This window comes from Phocoena sinus, chromosome 19, assembly GCF_008692025.1.
Source record: "Phocoena sinus isolate mPhoSin1 chromosome 19, mPhoSin1.pri, whole genome shotgun sequence".
NCBI classification, from domain to species: Eukaryota; Metazoa; Chordata; class Mammalia; order Artiodactyla; family Phocoenidae; genus Phocoena; species Phocoena sinus.
Genome location: NC_045781.1, coordinates 2,783,269 through 2,801,205, shown reverse-complemented (window position 1 = coordinate 2,801,205; position 17,937 = coordinate 2,783,269). Strand labels below are relative to the sequence as shown.

The 17,937-nt window shown below is 59.6% G+C and overlaps 1 protein-coding gene across 2 annotated transcripts; it reads left to right on the top strand.

Annotated features, from left to right (window-relative positions):
* Positions 1–1,375: 1,375 nt before the first annotated feature.
* U2AF2 (U2 small nuclear RNA auxiliary factor 2) lies at positions 1,376–17,568 on the top strand. Of its 2 annotated transcripts, none has more exons than XM_032613445.1 (12): positions 1,376–1,526; positions 5,346–5,481; positions 6,097–6,141; positions 6,433–6,536; positions 6,865–7,016; positions 8,358–8,474; positions 8,648–8,786; positions 13,000–13,079; positions 13,158–13,280; positions 13,579–13,665; positions 13,938–14,186; positions 17,106–17,568. In XM_032613445.1, the coding sequence occupies exons 1-12, from the start codon at positions 1,478–1,480 to the stop codon at positions 17,238–17,240; spliced, it is 1,416 nt and encodes a 471-aa protein (XP_032469336.1). In that variant the 5' UTR covers positions 1,376–1,477; the 3' UTR covers positions 17,241–17,568. The 2 variants fall into 2 exon arrangements, with proteins under 2 accessions (XP_032469336.1, XP_032469335.1); XM_032613444.1 differs by having other exon boundaries at positions 1,410–1,526; positions 13,579–13,677.
* The last annotated feature ends 369 nt before the right edge of the window (positions 17,569–17,937 follow it).

The following is a 17,937-nucleotide window of genomic DNA, read 5'->3' as shown; positions in this document are numbered from 1 at the left end:
ACAGGGGTGGGAGGGGAGAAGGAGCTGTGCCCTGGGGATCTCGGAGGGGCAGAGCTCCGGAAAAAAGGCGTGAGCACTACCCGCTGGGCTACTTGGACTAGAGGCACGGAGGCAGGAGGCGGGTCTGAATGAAACCTCTGGCGGAGGCGGCCAACGAGGGGAACGGGGAATCTCTGACCGTAGGCTTCCGCCAGGAGGCGGTAAAGCGAAATTATCTGCCTCCCGGAAGTGTCCGCTACGTCGCCTGCTGCGCCTGCGCGGCGGGTGGGTGGGTGGGGCGGGCGCGCTTGTGCGGTTGCCACGGCAACCAGGAGAGGGCGGCCTAGCTTAACGGTCGGGAATGCAGTACTTTCCCTGGAGGAAGGGAAAGACTCGCGCACGCGCTCTGGGGGCTCAGGAAGCGGGCACCCTTCCGGAACGGTTGAGAAACCTCGCCTCAGACCGGCTTCTACGCAGGCGCAGAAGCCCACCTCGCGCCCCGCCTCTTCCCCCTTGCGCAGGCGCACAAAGCCGCTCTGGCAACCTCCGCAGCGGCCGCGCGCACCCTTCACCCCGCTGGCTGATTTTGTCTCGCGCAACCTTCTTAGGCCCTCCGCAAGATCAGCCCTTCTTTTCCTCCCCTTTCCCCACCCGGAGAGCCAGGTTCCGAGAGCCGGGACCCTCCCCCTTCTCCGTTTCCCTTCCCCTGACCCACCTCTCCTCTGTCCTCCCTCCCTTTTCGGTTCCCGGAGCCGGAAGGAGCCGAAGTCCCGACGGAAAAAGTCGAAGCTATCTCCCGTGAGTGAAGCCTTCCCGAAGCGGTGGCGGAAAGAGCCGAAGTTCTCCGAGAGGGGAGGAGGGTGCTCCTGGAATCTCCGGAAAGAGCCGAAGTTTGGAAACGAGCTTCATCTCTGGTTGGGTCTGAGGGCGAGCTCCGGAAGCCTCGGAAAGTGACGAAGTCCGGGACGGTTAGGCTTGTCGGAAGTAGCCGATTGCTTGGACAGGGCCGGCCGAGAAGAGCGGGGAGAATCTGCGCAAGCAGTCAAAGATTGGGACAATTTCAATTTTCGGAAGAAGCCGAATTCTTAGAGGGGGCTGGGTGCAGAGGAACGCGAGGATCTACGGAAACATCTGAACGTTGAAGAGCTAATATCCGAAAAGTTACGAAAACCTGGGAAGGCGGCGAAACCCTCGCTTCGGGTGTTTTCGGAAGCAGCCGTAGCTGCTGCTCCCGAGGCTTTCCTCTACGGTCCGGAAATAGCCGACGCGTTTCGGAGCCAGGCCCGGGGGGGAGGGGCACCTCGCGGGCGCGCAGGCGGGGAGAGGGGCGGAGCTGGGGTGGGGCGGGCGGCCCGGGCTTGATTAGGTAGGAGGCGGTGGAGCGCCGGCGGCGGCCGGAAGTAGCCGAGGGAAGCGGCGGAAGTAGCCGAAGCGGCCGGAGCGGGCGCGCGGCAAGGCGAGGCGAGAGCTCCACAGGGCCCTACGCGGCCGCCTCAGCATGTCGGACTTCGACGAGTTCGAGCGGCAGCTCAACGAGAATAAGCAAGGTGAGGGCGCCGGGGGTGTGGGACGGCGGGCGGGGCGACTCTTGGCTTCCCTCCGTGTCCCCCGCCATTTTCCTCCTTGCTTCCCCCTCCTCTCAGGGCCGCGCGGCGCCCCCCCCCAACCAAGTGCCGCGGCGCGCGCCTCGCTCACGTGACCTCCCGGCGTGCCGCCGCGCAGGAGGGGAGGGGAGGGAGCGGCGAGCGCAGGCCCGGACGCATGCGCTCCTTTTTCCGCGCCCCACGTGGTCCCCGGCACGCGCGGCGCGCTCGCCGGGTGTCCCCTCGCGGACTTAGGTTTTTTTAATCTGGAAAGGAGATTATATAGATTCGGTCTTGCACCTCCTCCTTTTCTGTGGCTGCCTTGGCACTTCCGCTTCCGGCCGGGCCCGCGGCCCGGGTCTCCACGCCCCCTTTGTTCCAAAATGGCCGTTGTGGGACCCCCCCCCCCCCCCCGCCCTTCACGTGGGCACGGGCCGGGCCGCGCTGGGGGGCGCTTGTAGCACCGCCGCCCTTTGCGCCTAGTCCTGCGGACCGGCCGCCAGTGTCACGCCGGGCCGCTGCCGTGGGGCGCCAGGGTCGGCACTTGTGGAAGAGGCCTCATTGTGCGTGCTCTGTGTTCCTCTCGCACGCACGCCTGTACCCCTTCCTCGGGGCTCTGGCTCTCCCGGCGATCACAGTGCGGAATGTTTGCGTCCCATCGCTCCCTAGCTAGAGAGGCAAACCCCACGTCCTGTAGGATCGCAGCTCGGGACACCTAGACTCAGCCTCGTAAATCTCAGCGTGGAGGGGAGGAGACTGAGGCTGAGCGAGTAGGGGGATCTGGTTCAGTCGGGAGGGTGGGAGGCACGTCCCCCTCGGGTGACGCCGAGTCCAAGCACGGGGCCGTGCTAATGCTGATTACTTTGGGGGCCCCAAGAGTGTCAGCACTGAGAGAAGCGTTAGATAGTTAACAGGTTTCTTTTGTCTTCTTATTCCGATTTGAGAGTGAGGAAACTAGGCCGAGGGAAGGTGGTAGTCTTGAGGCTTAAGCTACCTGTGTTCGGAGGGCCCCATGGGGCGCTGGGATTCCCCTTTCGGCCCACCCTAGAGTGGGGTAGGGGGTGGCTCGATTAGGAGACAAGAAGTCACGTTTCGGGGTGCCCACGGGGTGTCTGTACGTACATGATGTACCGTTTAACAGTACAGGCTCTGGAGGTGAGCAGACCTGGGTTTTAGTACCTACTTCATTGCTCAGTAGTTGTGTGCTTATTTTTTTTGTACGTATAGGGTGACTTTTTTTGTTTGTTTTTGTCGTTGGGATGTTGGGAATAAACAGGGATGATAGGAATGATAGTTGCAGGTAAACTTTGAGCATGTGTCAGACACTTTGCTAAGCTCTTTTGCACAGTTTTTCTAAGTGGATCTTGTAACAGCCCTATGAGGCTGAAGTGATTTCCTGCCCTTTGCAGAGGAGAAAACAGGCTCAGAAAGTAAAAACTTTCCCATGTTTCAGCTGATTAGAGGCAGAGCTGAGATTAAATGGGGCAACATATGTAAAGTGTGTGGCATGGGGGTTGGCATACGTTGAGCACCCGATTAGTGACATTTTTTATTGTGAAATAATTCCTAGTGTAATTTCTTACTTAGGGAGGAAGTACAGAGGCAGGTTTGCAGCTCACTCAGAGATGGTGTTAGAGGTGGGGAAGGGCAGGGAAAGTTGCTTTCCAAACGTCCTTCTGCCCGGTCCCACACCTGGTGGTAAGCATGAGTCTCATTTAAAGAAGAGAAAAATGAGGTTTAAAGGTTTGGTTGCTGTTGCATGGTTTTATGCAGAAAAGCTGAAACCGATCCCGAGTCTGCCTGGCTGTTTGAAAGCCATGTTCTGCTAGGCTGGAAAGCCAAGTGGAACTGATGGAGCCTTCCTTGGGGCACTTGCAGGTGTGCTGCCTGCTTTCTCCCTGGGTGTTCCTACTGGTACTGGGGGGCCAGGCCCTCAGCCGGGGCATGTCCCTTGGGTTGGTGGAGTTGTTCCCACAGCAACGTGGCCACAGCATTTTGAGCAACTGTAGCTCCCTTTTCTGTTCTGATCTGTGCTGTATTATTGTGTGTGTGTGTGGGGGGGGGTGTTACTCTTGCCTCAGGGGGAAGCTTTGCCCATGTGTTGCTCTGCCCATGGGTCTTTGTGCCTGTGGGTCTTTGTCTGTGAGGTCCCGCTTCCTCCAAGTGTCAGTCTGCGTCTCCAGGGAATTAATTTCCTTTTCTGTGTCCCAGGCACCCAGTAGGTGCCACCGTTTCCTCTGCCACCGTTTCCTCTGTGTTCGTCGCTTTCCCTGCTTGTGTCTGTTTTAGAGTCTCAGCCACAGCAAAGGGTCTCCTGCTCACAGCCTGCCCATCTCACAAGCGTGGAGCCAGAGGCCCAAAGCCTCTGGCCAGGGCTCCTCCCCGGGCCCAGTGCCATGACTCTGTGCTTACCTCTGGCTTCACACTGCTTGCCCGTTCCCTCCTGTCCCCTCCAGGTGCCAGTTTTCAGTATATTTTTTATGTTCAGTCTTTTTATCTTCAAGGAGGCAGTGCCACTGTCGCTAGTGGTTCCAGTGTTTTAGGAGTACTGTTTGCTGCTTAGCTGCCTTAGCTGACATTTCAAGGTTCACATTCAGGCTTCACCATTTTCAGGCTTTTTGGCTCTGGGTGAGTCACATGATCTCTCTGCGCCTTAGGTTTCTCATCTCTTACGTGAGCAAGGCCCCCTCCCCAGTGTTTTCCCGAAGTAACAGTAAGGATCGAGTGCAAGTAAAACTAGCGCAGAATATGGTTTTAGGTGGCATCCCAATGACTGCTACAACGTTTTTTCCTTTTTAAGGTGCAGGTTTATTCTGTTGTAGTGAGGTCCATGGCATTCTCTTACCATCTCCATCCCCCCGCCGCCCCGTCCCCAGACACGTGGTAAAGGTAACACGTGTTTGAGGGGTAGTCGAGGATAGTTGAGGAATCAGTGGCGTCTTTGAACCGAGCAAATAGAGTACAAACAGCGTGGCGCAGGAGCTGCACCTCCTTCAGAGGGGGAGAGGTCTGCTGGGAGCCAAGGTTTCTGTGCTTTGCTGGCAAGGCTGTGCTCTGTTCCTAGGCGCCGCCCCCAAGGCGAGTTGGGGGAGGCTGAAGGCGCCAAGGGGAGCTCTGGAGAAGGCCCCCGCCCCAGCTTCTGCTGTCCTTGGCTCTGAGGGAGTGTGGGAATGGGGGGTAGTGGGCCGGCACCTCCCCCTGCCCCCCAGATTCTGAAAGACACGCCTTTCTGGAGGAGGGGATCCTGCATTGTTCAGCTGGTGGGGTGGGGATGGGCTGGGTGTCCCTGCTTCTCAGCGAAGTGGGTCCTGCCTGGCGCCTGACCCCGGGGCCTGATGGTGGGGCAGTGGGGGCCAGCTGGTTGAGGAGGTCTCCTGAGGGGCTGCTGGGTCCCTTCAGGAAAACATCATTGGGTCTCTTGATTCCCCAGCCTCTAGCCCTGCCCCTCTCAGGGACGACCCTGGGGTCAGGCCCCTCAGCCCTCGAGGGGGACCAGGAGCCAGCCTCCTCTGTCTTCTCTGGCTCCCCAGCTCCTCCTGAGCATCCTCAGGTACCTTACACCCCGGGGGCACTTCCAGGCCCTGTCCCCTCAGGTAACCAGCTCCCTCCCCGGTCCCGAGGGTCTTTGGACTCGCGTGTGGACCCAGGAAGCCTGCTCTCCCTTCCTCCATCAAGCCCCTTCCCCTTGGGGGTGGCCTCCCTGGGGCTGGGGCGAAGCCAGCAGTGCGCGGGTGGGCTGGGCCGCGGCCTCCCTCAGCTCATCCTCTCCCCTGCCTTGCCCAGAGCGTGACAAGGAGAACCGGCACCGGAAGCGCAGCCACAGCCGCTCTCGAAGCCGGGACCGCAAGCGCCGCAGCCGCAGCCGGGACCGGCGCAACCGGGACCAGCGCAGCGCCTCCCGGGACAGGCGGCGCCGAAGGTAACAGGGCGGGGAGCGGGCGGCTGCGTCCCGGGGCGCTGGGGCTCCTCTCCTCGTGGACCTGGGGGAGGCGCTGCTGCTCACCTGTCTGAACCAGTTTCTTCCCTGTTCCTGGGGTTTCCTTCAGTTTCTGGTGGGTCGCTGGTGCGGCAGGTTCTTTATCTCCAAGGCGAGTCTGGTGACAGGGAGCCGCTCTGTCTGTCCCTTGGTGAGGGGCTCCCTCCCCTTCCCGGCCCTCTTGTGCCCACTGTGCGGGTCTCCGGGGTGCCGCCCTGGGAGGGGGACGGCGGTTTCCGCTCTAACGCCTCTTCCCTCCCCAGGCTCCCCTCTGTCCTCTCTGCCCCTTGGGTGAGGAAGGGCGGGATAGGTGGAAGTCTTGCCTCCTCCCACCTCAGTCTCTTCAGCTAGAAAGTGGTCTGTCTGGCCCTTCCTCCCTTCCTCTTGCTTGGGGGTGGGGGGCGTGGGGGAAATGGCAGGGCCGAGGGGGTTTGCCCGCTGCTTGTTCACCTCGGCCCTGCCCCAGCCCTGGACTCAGCGGCCTTGGGGGGTGTGGTGTGTGGGGAAGACGAGGGTCCCCAGTCACCCCTCCCCACACCTTTCCCTCCCACCCCCCAGCAAACCTTTGACCAGAGGCGCTAAAGAGGAGCACGGTGGATTGATGTGAGCTTCTCCTCCTGCCCCTTCCGCCCTGACGTCCGTTCCCTTCGCCTCCCTCCCCGCTGTGCACCCTGCCCTGTCCTTGTCCAGCCCCGGCCCGAGCACTGGGGAGAGCCCACCTGCCTTGCAATAGCACCCTCCCCGGGCCTGGGCACGGCCCTGACCCGGATCCTCTCCCTCCTGGAGAGAGCCGAGCTGGGCGGGGGAGCCGAGGGGAACCTGGGGGGACTTGCAGGCCCACCTTTGGTCAGACTGAGGTCGCCCTGCCCCGCTCTCCCCTCCCCCCTCCCCCAGTCGTTCCCCCCGCCACGAGAAGAAGAAGAAGGTCCGTAAATATTGGGACGTGCCACCGCCCGGCTTCGAGCACATCACCCCCATGCAGTACAAGGCCATGCAAGGTAGGCTCCGGCCGCCGCCCCGCACCTGCTGGTCCTCTGGCTCCCTCACCCTCTCGTGAGCTAGAGTGGTTGTATACTGGGGTGGTCAGGAAGCAGAGCCTTGGTTTTGGGGGGGTGGCGGATGGGGTTTTCACCCTGGGTTTTCTGGCCTCTGCCTTTTGAAGCCCCTTGACAACAGCCCTTACTGTTGCAGTTGACAGCAGGGATGAAGCTGTCAACAGACCTGGTTTCGCAGAGGCGGTGGTTGCCCATGTCTGGGAGGGCGCTGCTGCTGAGCCACTCCACGGGCGCCCTGATGTCCTCTAATCCTCGTCTCTTCCTTTTGAAGCTGCCGGTCAGATTCCAGCCACCGCCCTTCTCCCCACCATGACCCCCGACGGTCTGGCTGTGACCCCGACACCGGTGCCCGTGGTCGGTAGCCAGATGACCAGACAGGCCCGGCGCCTCTATGTGGGCAACATCCCCTTCGGCATCACTGAGGTACTGCCTTCTCCCTGCCCTCCCCCTGCCCCTGCCTCTCCCTGTCCCCGCCACCTGTTCCTCCCCTTCCCTCCATTCCGTCCCCCAACCTGCACGGGTGAGACTCTGCTCCTGCAAGACCCCCCGGCCCCCTCCCAGACGGACCGATGGAGTTGAGCCAGCCAGGGGCCGGGCTGGGGGTGGCCCTCTCCCTCCCTCCTTTCCCTCTCCCGTCTCCCTTTCCCAACCTCCTCCAGCAACCCAGAGAGCAGGCACACACGTAACGTACCTACGAATCCACGAATCCGATTCCGTGTGGAGAGAGACAGAGAGGGAGACTCGGACACGCACACAGGCACACGCACACGCACGCTCCCCCTCAGTGTTTCTGACACGCCTCTTGTTCTCTGCCGCCTGTGTCCCCCATCCTCTCCCCACGTCCCTCCCATGGTCGCTGTTCTTTTATTTTGATCGCCCCGACCTCCCCTCACCTTCCCTACCGCTCCTCTCCCCTTCCCCTCTCCCCCACCCCTTCCCGTGACACCCCCTGAGAATCCCGAGATCAAAGAGTTGTTTCCATTTCTCTTTAAAGTGAAATATTGTGGGGCTGAGATCCCTCGTAGCAACAAAAAGTTTGCTACCGTCGTCGAAGGCAAGTAAGGTCCATTCTGACTTTCTCAACCTGCACTTTGCTACATTTGATAAACCAGCCCCCGGACTCCAGGGCCAGATTCCTCCACATCACTCTTTTCTCCTCCCCTCCCGCCCGCCCTTCCTCCCCAACCCTCTGCCCTGCGCTCCCCGCCTCCCGCCCTCTTTTCTCCATCCCTTTGCTTCTTTCTTTCTTTCTCTCTCTCTCTCTCTCTCTCTCTCTCTTTCTCTCTCTTTCTCTCACTCGGGTTTTCTCTATGTTCTGCCTGCTGCTGCTTTTCCACTTCCTTGCCATTTCTCTCTTGCTGTCGCCACTGGATGTTTCTTTTTCTCACACGTTCCGTTTCCTTGTTCTCTGTTTTATGTTTTTTTTGCCTCTCCCTGTTGTTTGCCGCATCTTTCTTGAGCAATCTTTCTCTTTCCCCCTGGTTGGGGCCCTGTGGCTCTCTCCACAACTCCTGTCCTGCCTCCTGGCCCCTGGCTGTTTCCTGCTGCTGCCTCCCCCCCACTTTCTCTGATCTTTCTCCTGCTTTTGTTCCTACTGTTGATCTCTGTGCCCCCACCCATATTCCACTGTTCCCTTCCCTCCCCCCCGCCCCCCATCCCTCTCCCCTTACCCCCAAACCCCTCTGTGTCTCCCTCTCTCACCCTTCCCCTCCTCTCTCCACCTCCCTTCCCCCGCCCCCCCCCTGTCTCCTCTTCCCTCTGCAGGAGGCCATGATGGATTTCTTCAACGCCCAGATGCGCCTGGGGGGGCTGACGCAGGCCCCCGGCAATCCCGTTTTGGCAGTGCAGATTAACCAGGACAAGAACTTTGCCTTCTTAGAGGTGAGCCAGGCATGTGGTGGGGTCAGGCCCAGCCCATCTGCAGCAGCCCTTGTTCCCACTGGGCTCTTCTGCAGTCCGTTCTCTACCAGGGTGCTGTCCCAGAGCCCTTGGGGGTTGGGGGGGCTGGCTGGCCACTCACCCTGTCCCTCACCACCTCCTTTTCTTTCCTTCAGTTCCGCTCAGTGGACGAGACCACGCAGGCCATGGCCTTTGATGGCATCATCTTCCAGGGCCAGTCGCTGAAGATCCGCAGGCCTCACGACTACCAGCCCCTGCCTGGCATGTCAGAGAATCCCTCTGTTTATGTGCCTGGTGAGTGGGGATCTTGCCCACCTTTCCCTCTGTAGGCCAGCTGGAGCTAACGGGGAAGCAGCACGAGTGCTTCAGAGGGTATGCGTCGTCTTATCCAGCCCTCGAATTTTTGGGCGTTGGGCGTCTCCCTGTTTGCAGAGGTGGCGCCCGGCACCCAGAGAGGGTGAGCTGTGGTCTGCTTGAGGACTCATAGCTTGTAAGTGGCGGAGCCAGGGCCAGACTGAACGTGTTGTGGGCAGTGAGAGGCCGCTGCTCTGGACCACGGGGTCAGTACGAGCGTGGGTGAGCCTGTGTGGATGGGCAGGTGGTCAGTAGAGCTCCTGGTGCGGGGTCTGATGTGGATTTTCCGTCGACCCCTGTGCTCCGGGCCAGCCTCCGCAGCCGTGTTTAGTACCACCTCAGGTCAGTAGGTAACATAGTAGACCTGGGGTCGGCAGAACTTTCTTCTGTAAAGGGCCAGAGAGTGACTGTTTTTTGCTCTGCAGGCCGCGTGGTCTCTGTTGAAACTACCCTGCAGTTGTAGCAGGAAAGCAGCCACGCGTGCTCCCTAAGCGAGTGGGTGTGGTTGTGTCCCATATGTCTTAACATCCGTGGACCCTGATGTTTGGGTGCCGTGTAACGTTCACATGTGGTAAAATAACCTTTCAGAAAGCCTGCAGGCTGTACAGAAACAGGAACCTGCAGGCTGTTTGCTGACCCCTGTGGTTGACTGCCGAGTGGAAGTGAGGATTTGGGCCTGTGAGGGGCCCTGTTGGGGGCCGGGAACGCTGTGGGGTTGGAGGGGCCAGTGCTGTGGTAGCCGAACTGGGGGCCCAGCTCTCAGGCAAAGGCAGGGTGAGCACCGGGTGCTCTGGGTGTGGGGGCCGTGAGCCCCACCCTTGGGGGCTGAGAACGTGGCGTTCTGCTGGCTGAGGCTTCACGCTGAAGGGCACCTTTTGGAAACTGAGTTGGCTCTTCACCTTGTGAAATGGGGGATGTGGAGTCCAGAGGGGGTGGCACCTTGGGACTCAGGGCTGGGTCCCTGGCTCATCCCCAGTGTCTTCCACCGTACCAGTTTGGGTAAATTCAGCACATCTCTCTAGCTTATAAAAAAAACTTGAGAAGTTGCTGACTTTCTGACGCTCTACGTGCACGTGTGTCTGTGGGGCCACCTCCCAGATCAAGCCACGGAACGTTCCTTTGTGTCTCTTTCCAGTGAATTCCCTGCATTTTAACTCATTCCTATTTACACAGGAGCCCACTGCTTCTCCCGCTTCCTGGGCCAGCACAGTCCCAAGTGTGCCCCGTGGATCAGGTGTTCGTCATCGTGACTGTCCTGTAGTACAGGGTCGGCAAGTGACAACTAGGGGCCAGATCTTTAAGATCTATCGGCACGTAGCCACTCGCACTGGCGCGTGGTTTGAGTTGCTTTCGTGCTGCAGTGGCCCTTGACTCCTGGGGTAGGTGCTGGGGCGCCCTCTCACCAAGGAGGGGAGTGAGGCAGGAAGCGAGAAGTGATGTGCTCAGAGGCGTGATTGCTGGGACCCCGGGTGGCGCAGCCTGACCGCAGAGTCTGCCTTGCCGTCTCCTGTGCTGCCCCACTTGTCACCTCTCTCCTGTGGAACCAGAGGCATCGCAGGGGCAGGGACAGTGTTCGGTCGCAGGCTCTGTTACTACGGCTGACTTCCTTTCTGGGATTTATCTCCCCAGGGAGGCCGGGGGTCCAGCCACCAGTGGCTGGGCGAGTCTGTTCCTTCCTTGGGTGCCGGGATGGCAGGAAAAGTGATGGTGGCTGCAGGTTAAACGTTCTTTGCAATAAAGGTCGTATTTCGATCTCCTGTTCGATAAACGGGAGAAGCATTTGATAAAAGCGTTTGATAAAATTTGATAGACACGCTTGGTTGGAAAAGAAACAATGTAGGAACCTGGAAGGTAACTTCGTTATCTTGGTAAAAGGGGACTGACCTGAAACTGTAAGTGTACATCATCTGCAGGGGTGAGACCTTAACTGCGCTCCCTGATCTCAGGCCTGACTGTGCAGTGGGGCCCTAAAGACGAGATGGAAACTGGGGGCAGGAAGGCATAGCATCTTTGAATTTGTGAATTTAGCTTCACTCTGAGTGCCCGTCCTGGATCAGGCTCACCCCTCAGTTCAGGGGCGAATCTGACTCTGCCTCCGGAGGCCCCTACCTGTGGGGCTTCCTCCACTCCCCCAGGAGGATCCTACAAAGCAGTGCCGGGGGTGCCAGGGGCACAGCAGTGCACGAGGCGGTCACGGTCCTCCTGCCGAGGGGCAGGTGACGCTGCAGGTATGAGAAAGGATTGCTTGGCACCTGGGGGTCCAGGGCAGCCTTGTGGCGGGTGGTGAGGTTTTAGAGCTGAAGGTGAGAGGTAGCCCCTCTGGAAGAGAACAGGTGTGTGAAGCAGGGCGGCACCCAGAGCGTGCCGTCAGGAGATGAGCTGCTCGGGGCTTTGACTTTGGGCATCAACACCGGCCTGGGTTCCCCATTTATCTTGTGCTTTCCTGGTCGTGCGACCCTGAAGAGCAGGCCCTTCTCCCCTGGCAGAACCGAGTGAGCACGGAGGGGCTGTGGTTGCTGAGGCGCCGACCCGCTGCTCCCTCGTGCTGGCGCGGCCTGGCCTTCGTGGGGTGGCGAGCCTGGCCGCCAGCCCGCGTCCAGTGCTCGTGTGGCTCCGTCGTGCTCATCCACGCGCTCGGGGTGGGGGGGTGCGAGCTTCTCCCCGTTCCACAGATGAGGCCACTGAGGCCCAGAGGAGCCTCACTCAGTCTCGTACCCCAGACTGGAGCCCAGGGAGCCCAACTCCGGTGCCCTCGGTGCCGTGCGCTTCCCTGAGGTGTGTAGTGGGGCAGGCTCCAGCCCCAGTGCTGCCGCTGTGCAGTCTTGTACCGCAGCCCATGTCCTGTGGCGGCACCCTCGCAGAGCCCTTCCCTGCCTGTGAAGTTGGCGGTTCTGGAGTGTGTGACCTCACGTGGTGCCTGCTCCCTGGGCCTCAGTCTCCTCCTGTCGTGCTTTGGGTAGGGGTGGGAGAACGTGAAACGAGTAGCTGGGAGGAGTTGGGCCAGGGGTGCCCGGTGTGGAGTGCTCGCTCCGTGGCCCTGGCTCCCAGATGCTTCTGCTCATCTCTCCTTGCCCAGGCTGCGTCTCAGAGGATTGCATGCCCTACCCCGATGCGGCTGGGCTCTGCTGGTTGGAGTGGCAGGGCTGGAGGGGCTGGACTGGTGGGTGGTGGTGGGAGAGGGAGCCCTTCTGCGGGCGCAGTGTCAGTGTCTGAGGCTCTTTCCCATCCCCCGTGTCGCCTGCTCCTCTCCAAGGTCAGGAGGAGGTGGAGCGGGGCCACCTGGTGCCGGATTGCAGAGGAAGGCAAGGTGGTGCGTCTGGCAGTAGTGGGCCTAGTGGGCCTTGAACTCAAAGTGAACAGCAGGTCCGGCCGGGTGGGTGGTGGTCCACGTTTCTACCCTCTTTGTGTCCAGCCGGCGTCCTGGAGCTCTGTGTAGTTTACGCCCTGTGGGGAGGCTCCAGGAATTGAAGGACAACGTTTTGGAAGCGTGCGAGACGTTGGGCTGAGTCCTGGCAGGCACCCGAGTCAAAAGCTCAGTGGAGAGGGCAGGATTGGGGTGGACGCACGGTGGTCATTAAACCTGCTTGGCTGATGTGGGCCCCGCCTTGCCAGGGTGCTGAGTGAGCCGGGCATGTCCCAGCCCTCACGGACACCGAACAGCAGACTCCTCCGAGGTCACCTGTGACTGAGGCCAGAGAGCGGCTAGGGACACCTGTAGCTGTGCATAGCGCAGGCCCACGGGGAAAGGTCGTGGAGGCTTCCTGGGGAGATCTGGTCTCGGCAGAGGCAGGTTGGGGGAGGGCTCTGAGTGGAGGCTTGAGGCTGAAGGAGAGGTCGTGTATCCCTATGATGCCTCTCCAGCAGGCCGAGAGCCGAGGGAACCTGCCCAGGTGACGCAGCAGCAGGTGGCAGGTTGGGGTGTGAGCTCGTGTCTCTGACCCCAGGGCCCCGATGTGCCGCTGTGCTGGGGTCGCTCTGCGTCCCGAAGAGTGCTGCAGGGGTGCGCCTCCGAGGCGGGGCTGGGGAGGGTGCATGGGTGGGAGGGACGCGGCCTGACCGGGACTGCCGGGCCTCTCCCTGCGGACGTCTGCCAGGGTCTGTGAAACGACCTGGTGCTGGGACTCACAGTCCGTCTGCTCCCTTCTGCCCTTAGGAGTCGTGTCCACCGTGGTCCCGGACTCTGCCCACAAGCTGTTCATTGGGGGCTTACCCAACTACCTGAATGACGACCAGGTAGACCCTTCGTCTCTTCCCGCCCCTCCCCCGTCACAGCCTTCGTCCATACTCTCATGGCGTCTTGGCCTGCCGCAGGTAAAAGAGCTGCTGACATCGTTTGGGCCTCTCAAGGCCTTCAACCTGGTCAAGGACAGTGCCACAGGGCTCTCCAAGGGCTACGCCTTCTGTGAGTACGTGGACATCAACGTCACAGACCAGGTGAGCCCTGGGACCCTGCGCTGGCGAGTCTGTCCTTGTCCTCACCCTGCTCTGTATCCTCGCTGAGGTCTCCCTTATTCAGGATGGGTGGGAGGAGGCCACCCCGAAGCAGGGCTGGGCATAGGGGCCCCTTTCCTTCGGTTCTAGCTCTTGCCAAGCTCTCACCCCTTTGCCTTGCCCTCTTCCCTACCAGTGTCCAGCTATGGGGTAGTGGGGCTTGCGGGGGAGGTGTCAGGCTACTGGCCTCTGACCTGTACCTCTCTCCTGCGTGCCCCCATCCCGCGTTCTCCAAACGCAGGCCATTGCGGGGCTGAACGGGATGCAGCTGGGGGATAAGAAGCTGCTTGTCCAGAGGGCAAGCGTGGGAGCCAAGAATGCCACGCTGGTGAGCCCCCCGGCACGTCATCTTCCATTGGCTAGGGGACGGGACATCTGGGGGTGGGGGGTGGGAAGGGGCCGGGGGGCGGGCTGGGTGGGCCGTCCTAAGCTCTGCCCCTGGCTTTCCTGGCCAGTGTTGGGAGTGGGTGCCTGGGTCTTCAAGGGCAGAGCAGGGTCTTTCCCTGGGATGGCGTCTTGGGGGAGGGCTCAGGGGAAGTGGGCACGGAGGGGGCGAGGGCGGAGCTGCCCCGTGACGCCCCTGCCCCTGCTGCCCCACAGAGTACCATCAACCAGACCCCCGTGACCTTGCAAGTGCCTGGCCTGATGAGCTCCCAGGTGCAGATGGGTGGTCACCCGACTGAGGTCCTGTGCCTCATGAACATGGTCCTGCCCGAGGAGCTGCTGGACGACGAGGAGTACGAGGAGATCGTGGAGGACGTGCGTGACGAATGCAGCAAGTACGGGCTCGTCAAGTCCATCGAGATCCCCCGCCCCGTGGACGGCGTGGAGGTGCCCGGCTGTGGAAAGGTGCGTGGGAGCGTGCTCTCGTGAGCGTCCCCGTCCCCACACGTGTGCGGGCACATGCACACCCACACCCTACTCTGACCCAGAGAGAGCGGGGCCTCTGGGGGCCCAGGCCTGCGGCGAGAGGCAGCGCGTGTGCTGTGCCGCTGTGGCTGAGGACTTGCCTCTTGCCTCTGTATAGAAGCAGCTTTGGTTCAGAACCTGGGTTTCATGTGATCTTGGGTAAGTGGTTTGGCCTTGTCTATGGAAGGGGGAGAAAAGTGCTAAAAGTAGTCCCCAAAGCAGCAAACCCACCTGTGTCTTCCGGCTGCCAAGGACTCTGCTGAGCCCACCTGTGTCAATCCTGAGTCCGAGCAGCAGCTCCGAGCCCTTGTCCACAGTTAGGTTCTGATTTCTGGGGTCTGATTCTGAGCCCACCTGTGTCAATCCTGAGTCCGAGCAGCAGCTCCGAGCCCTTCTCCACAGTTAGGTTCTGATTTCTGATTCTGAGCTCACCGAGTCACGTTGTCTCTGGCACTGTGCCAGGTGCCAGCATCTCACGCCCCCCCCCCCCCCCCACCCCGGGATGCCTGCAGCCTGTGTAGCTGCTCGCTTTGTGGGTCAGCGGGATGCCCACATTAAGAGACAGCGCGTGTGCTGCTTCCGGTGGTGGCTGGGAGGGGAGCAGCGTCGCACTGGGCCCTGTGTTCAGGTACGCAAGTCAGGAGCTGGTGAAGCCCGAGTGACACCCAGTTCTCGTGGCAGGCAGGTGGGGTCCTGGCAAGAGGCAGCGAGGTGGCTGGTGTAGCCGGAGGGCGTGAAGCGGAGAGCAGTGGGGCCACGTGGGTGCTAGGAAGCATGCTGGCTGTTCTTCCGAGTGAGGATGGGGGGAGCCTTCGAAAGCTCTTAAACGTGGGAAACACCTGGCACATCGAGGTGGTGCCTTACAGTGGGGGGGGTGGGGTGGGCATGGAGTGCAAAGCAGAGCTGGGAATTTGGAGGGGTGGGGGGTGACAGCCATGTGATGTTTGGAGCTTTGGGAACTAACAGCTTGTGGTCATCTGGGTGAAAGACGGTGACCTGATTTAGAGCAGGCAGGAGGATGGAAAGAAGACAGTGGCCTGTGAATGCCGGGACCATGGCGGCTGATCTGGGTGTGCCCGGGGAGGGGGAGGAGCCAGTGAGATGCTCAGCCTTCTGGGTTTGGTAACCTGGCAGAGATGGCAGGTGAGAAGCAGGGGACCTGAGCAGGTCTGAGGGGAGGGGACGATGGTCAGTGTTGGGGGGCTGGCTTTGAGGTCCTGAGACCCCAGCAGAGATGTTGCGGGGAGCAGTGGGCTGGACAGAGCTGCTTCCAAGTTTGAGGTCTGGTAGGCACCCTGATCCCTGTTCAGGTGTCAGTCCGGACAGACTTGCCAAGGAGCAGTGGAAAAGCATTGCGGGTGGGGGCAGAGGGGGGTGGGGCGGGGGCAGGAGGGGAGGGGAGGGTGGGCCGCACTGGGTTTGGCCTGCGCTCCTACCTGCTCCTAACTGCTGCACTGGAGACACCCCGTCCATGACAGGTCAGTCTCCTTAGTGCGGTCGTGGCTCAAGAGAGGAGAGCCTGGAGGCTGCCTGGGGGCTGAGGACGTGTTTGGGGGGGACTAATTGAAAGACCCGGCCTGGTCTCAGGGATCAGTCTATGTGATTTGTTTTCAAACTTTATTATCATTCTTTTCAAACGTGAGAGTTGAGAGAAACCTTCATGGCGATAGAGTTAAGGTTATAGTATAATGTTTTTAAAGTCGTATTCTAGTATGTGTAGCAGTGTCTTAGTGGCCCGTCGCCCAGCTTCAGGTTACCAATATCTTATCATTCTTGATTTCTATATATTCAGCTTCCCATTCCCCCCGCTTTTTTCCCCCCTGAAACAAGATATATCGCATATATCACTTAAGTACAGTTCTCTATCTGAACTCCTGATGTCTTGGGCCTGGTCACTCTTGCTTTGGGGCCTGTGCTGTGTGCTGTAGGATGTTTAGCCCCATCCCAGCCTCCACCCACTAGATGCCAGTAGTGTTACTCATGCCTTTGTGACAATGAAAATCATCTCCAGACATTGCCAAATGTCCCCTGGGGACAAATTCACCTTGGTTGAGAACTACTGCTATAAACAGATGACTTTAAAAAATTATTTTAACGAAACCATACAGTACCATTAGTACATTAACAAAATTACCATTAGTATCTGTCTACCCAAGCCATGTTCCGATTTCCCTTACTGTGTCAAAAATGTCTTTTTATAGTTGCTTTGATCAAAATAAGGAACCTTGCAGTTTGGTTTCAAAATTCCTTAAAATTTATCAGTTTTGTCACTTCTTGTTTTGTTTTGCAAGCCGTTTTGCTTGTTGAGGCATTAGGGGGCATGTTTTTATAGAACTCCCCATGTTCTGAATTAGGCTGGTCATATCCACCCCTCTCTCCACTTCTGTAACTGGTGGTTCAAGAAAGATGAGAAGCTTGAGCAGATCAAGGTTCAGGTGTTTTTTTTTTTTTTTTTTTTTGAATGAACCTGGGTTTGAGTACTAATTTGTTAGCTTTCCTTCATCCCTTGTTTGGGGGAGACACCCATGGCCCTTGGGGTGGCTGGGGGAGCACCCAGCATGGTGCCTGGTACAGGGGAGACACTCAGTATAAGTGACCGGTCTCCTTGAGCTCACCCCTGTCCCCTGCCCTTTGGGGCTCTTGACTTAAGCTTCCTCTGCTCTCATTCTCCATGCCTCTGCATGTCTCTGTCTTCTGTCATTCTTTGATCCTGGGATGCTGGAGGATGTTTGGTAAACCTCCCTCCCTCCCGCGGAGTTCTGGGTTTGGGTAGATGCTGGCTGGTTGCTGTGAGTGAACCGGCGCATCCTTGGAGGCCGGAAGGCCTTGGTCTTCACAACCTGTGTCTTGTTCCCACAGATCTTCGTGGAGTTCACCTCTGTGTTTGACTGCCAGAAAGCCATGCAGGGCCTGACGGGTCGCAAGTTCGCCAACAGAGTGGTTGTCACAAAATACTGTGACCCCGACTCTTACCACCGCCGGGACTTCTGGTAGAGGCGGCGGGGGAGGGCAGGGGCAGGGCTGGCTGGGGCTTCTCCCCCTCCAGCTCCCCCTCTTTTCCCCCTCTGAAGACGATGGGCAGAGGAGTGACAGCCGAATGACAGCCGGCAGCAACTGGAATGGCACCGATTAAGGGTGGGGGGGGTTGGGGGCGGGGAGGGGACGGGGGAAGTGCGCACACAGACCCACACAGACACATGCACCCACAGACACAGAGGGAAGGGGTGGGGAGGGGGTGCACAGCAGGGCGGGGTCGGACCCCCCGGCCCTTCCCCAGAAGTCTCTCTTCCCTTATGCCCCCTTTCGCTCCCCTTCCCCACCGTAGAAACAGCGTGTTTATATTTTATGGCCAAATGATTTTGAATTTTGTTGTCCGGCCCCGATACCCTGCTCTCCCCTTTCAGGACCACAGCTCCTGTCCTTTTGGCCTCTGGTCCTCTCCACCGTGTCCTCCCTGGTTTCTTACATAGTTGATTCTCTCCTCTTTAGTCTCCCCAGACCTGCCCCCCACCCCGTGGCCCCTGTCCCTCTCCTACTCTCTGTGGCAGTTTCATATTTGCTAAGACGAATTTGCTCATTAAACATTTTGTTGTATTTTACTTTATGGAGCTGCTCCGTGTCCGGTGTGTGTAACGCCCTCCCCTCCAGTTCTCAGGGGTTCCCTTGGCCCCAGGCTGAGGCTCGGCCCTGG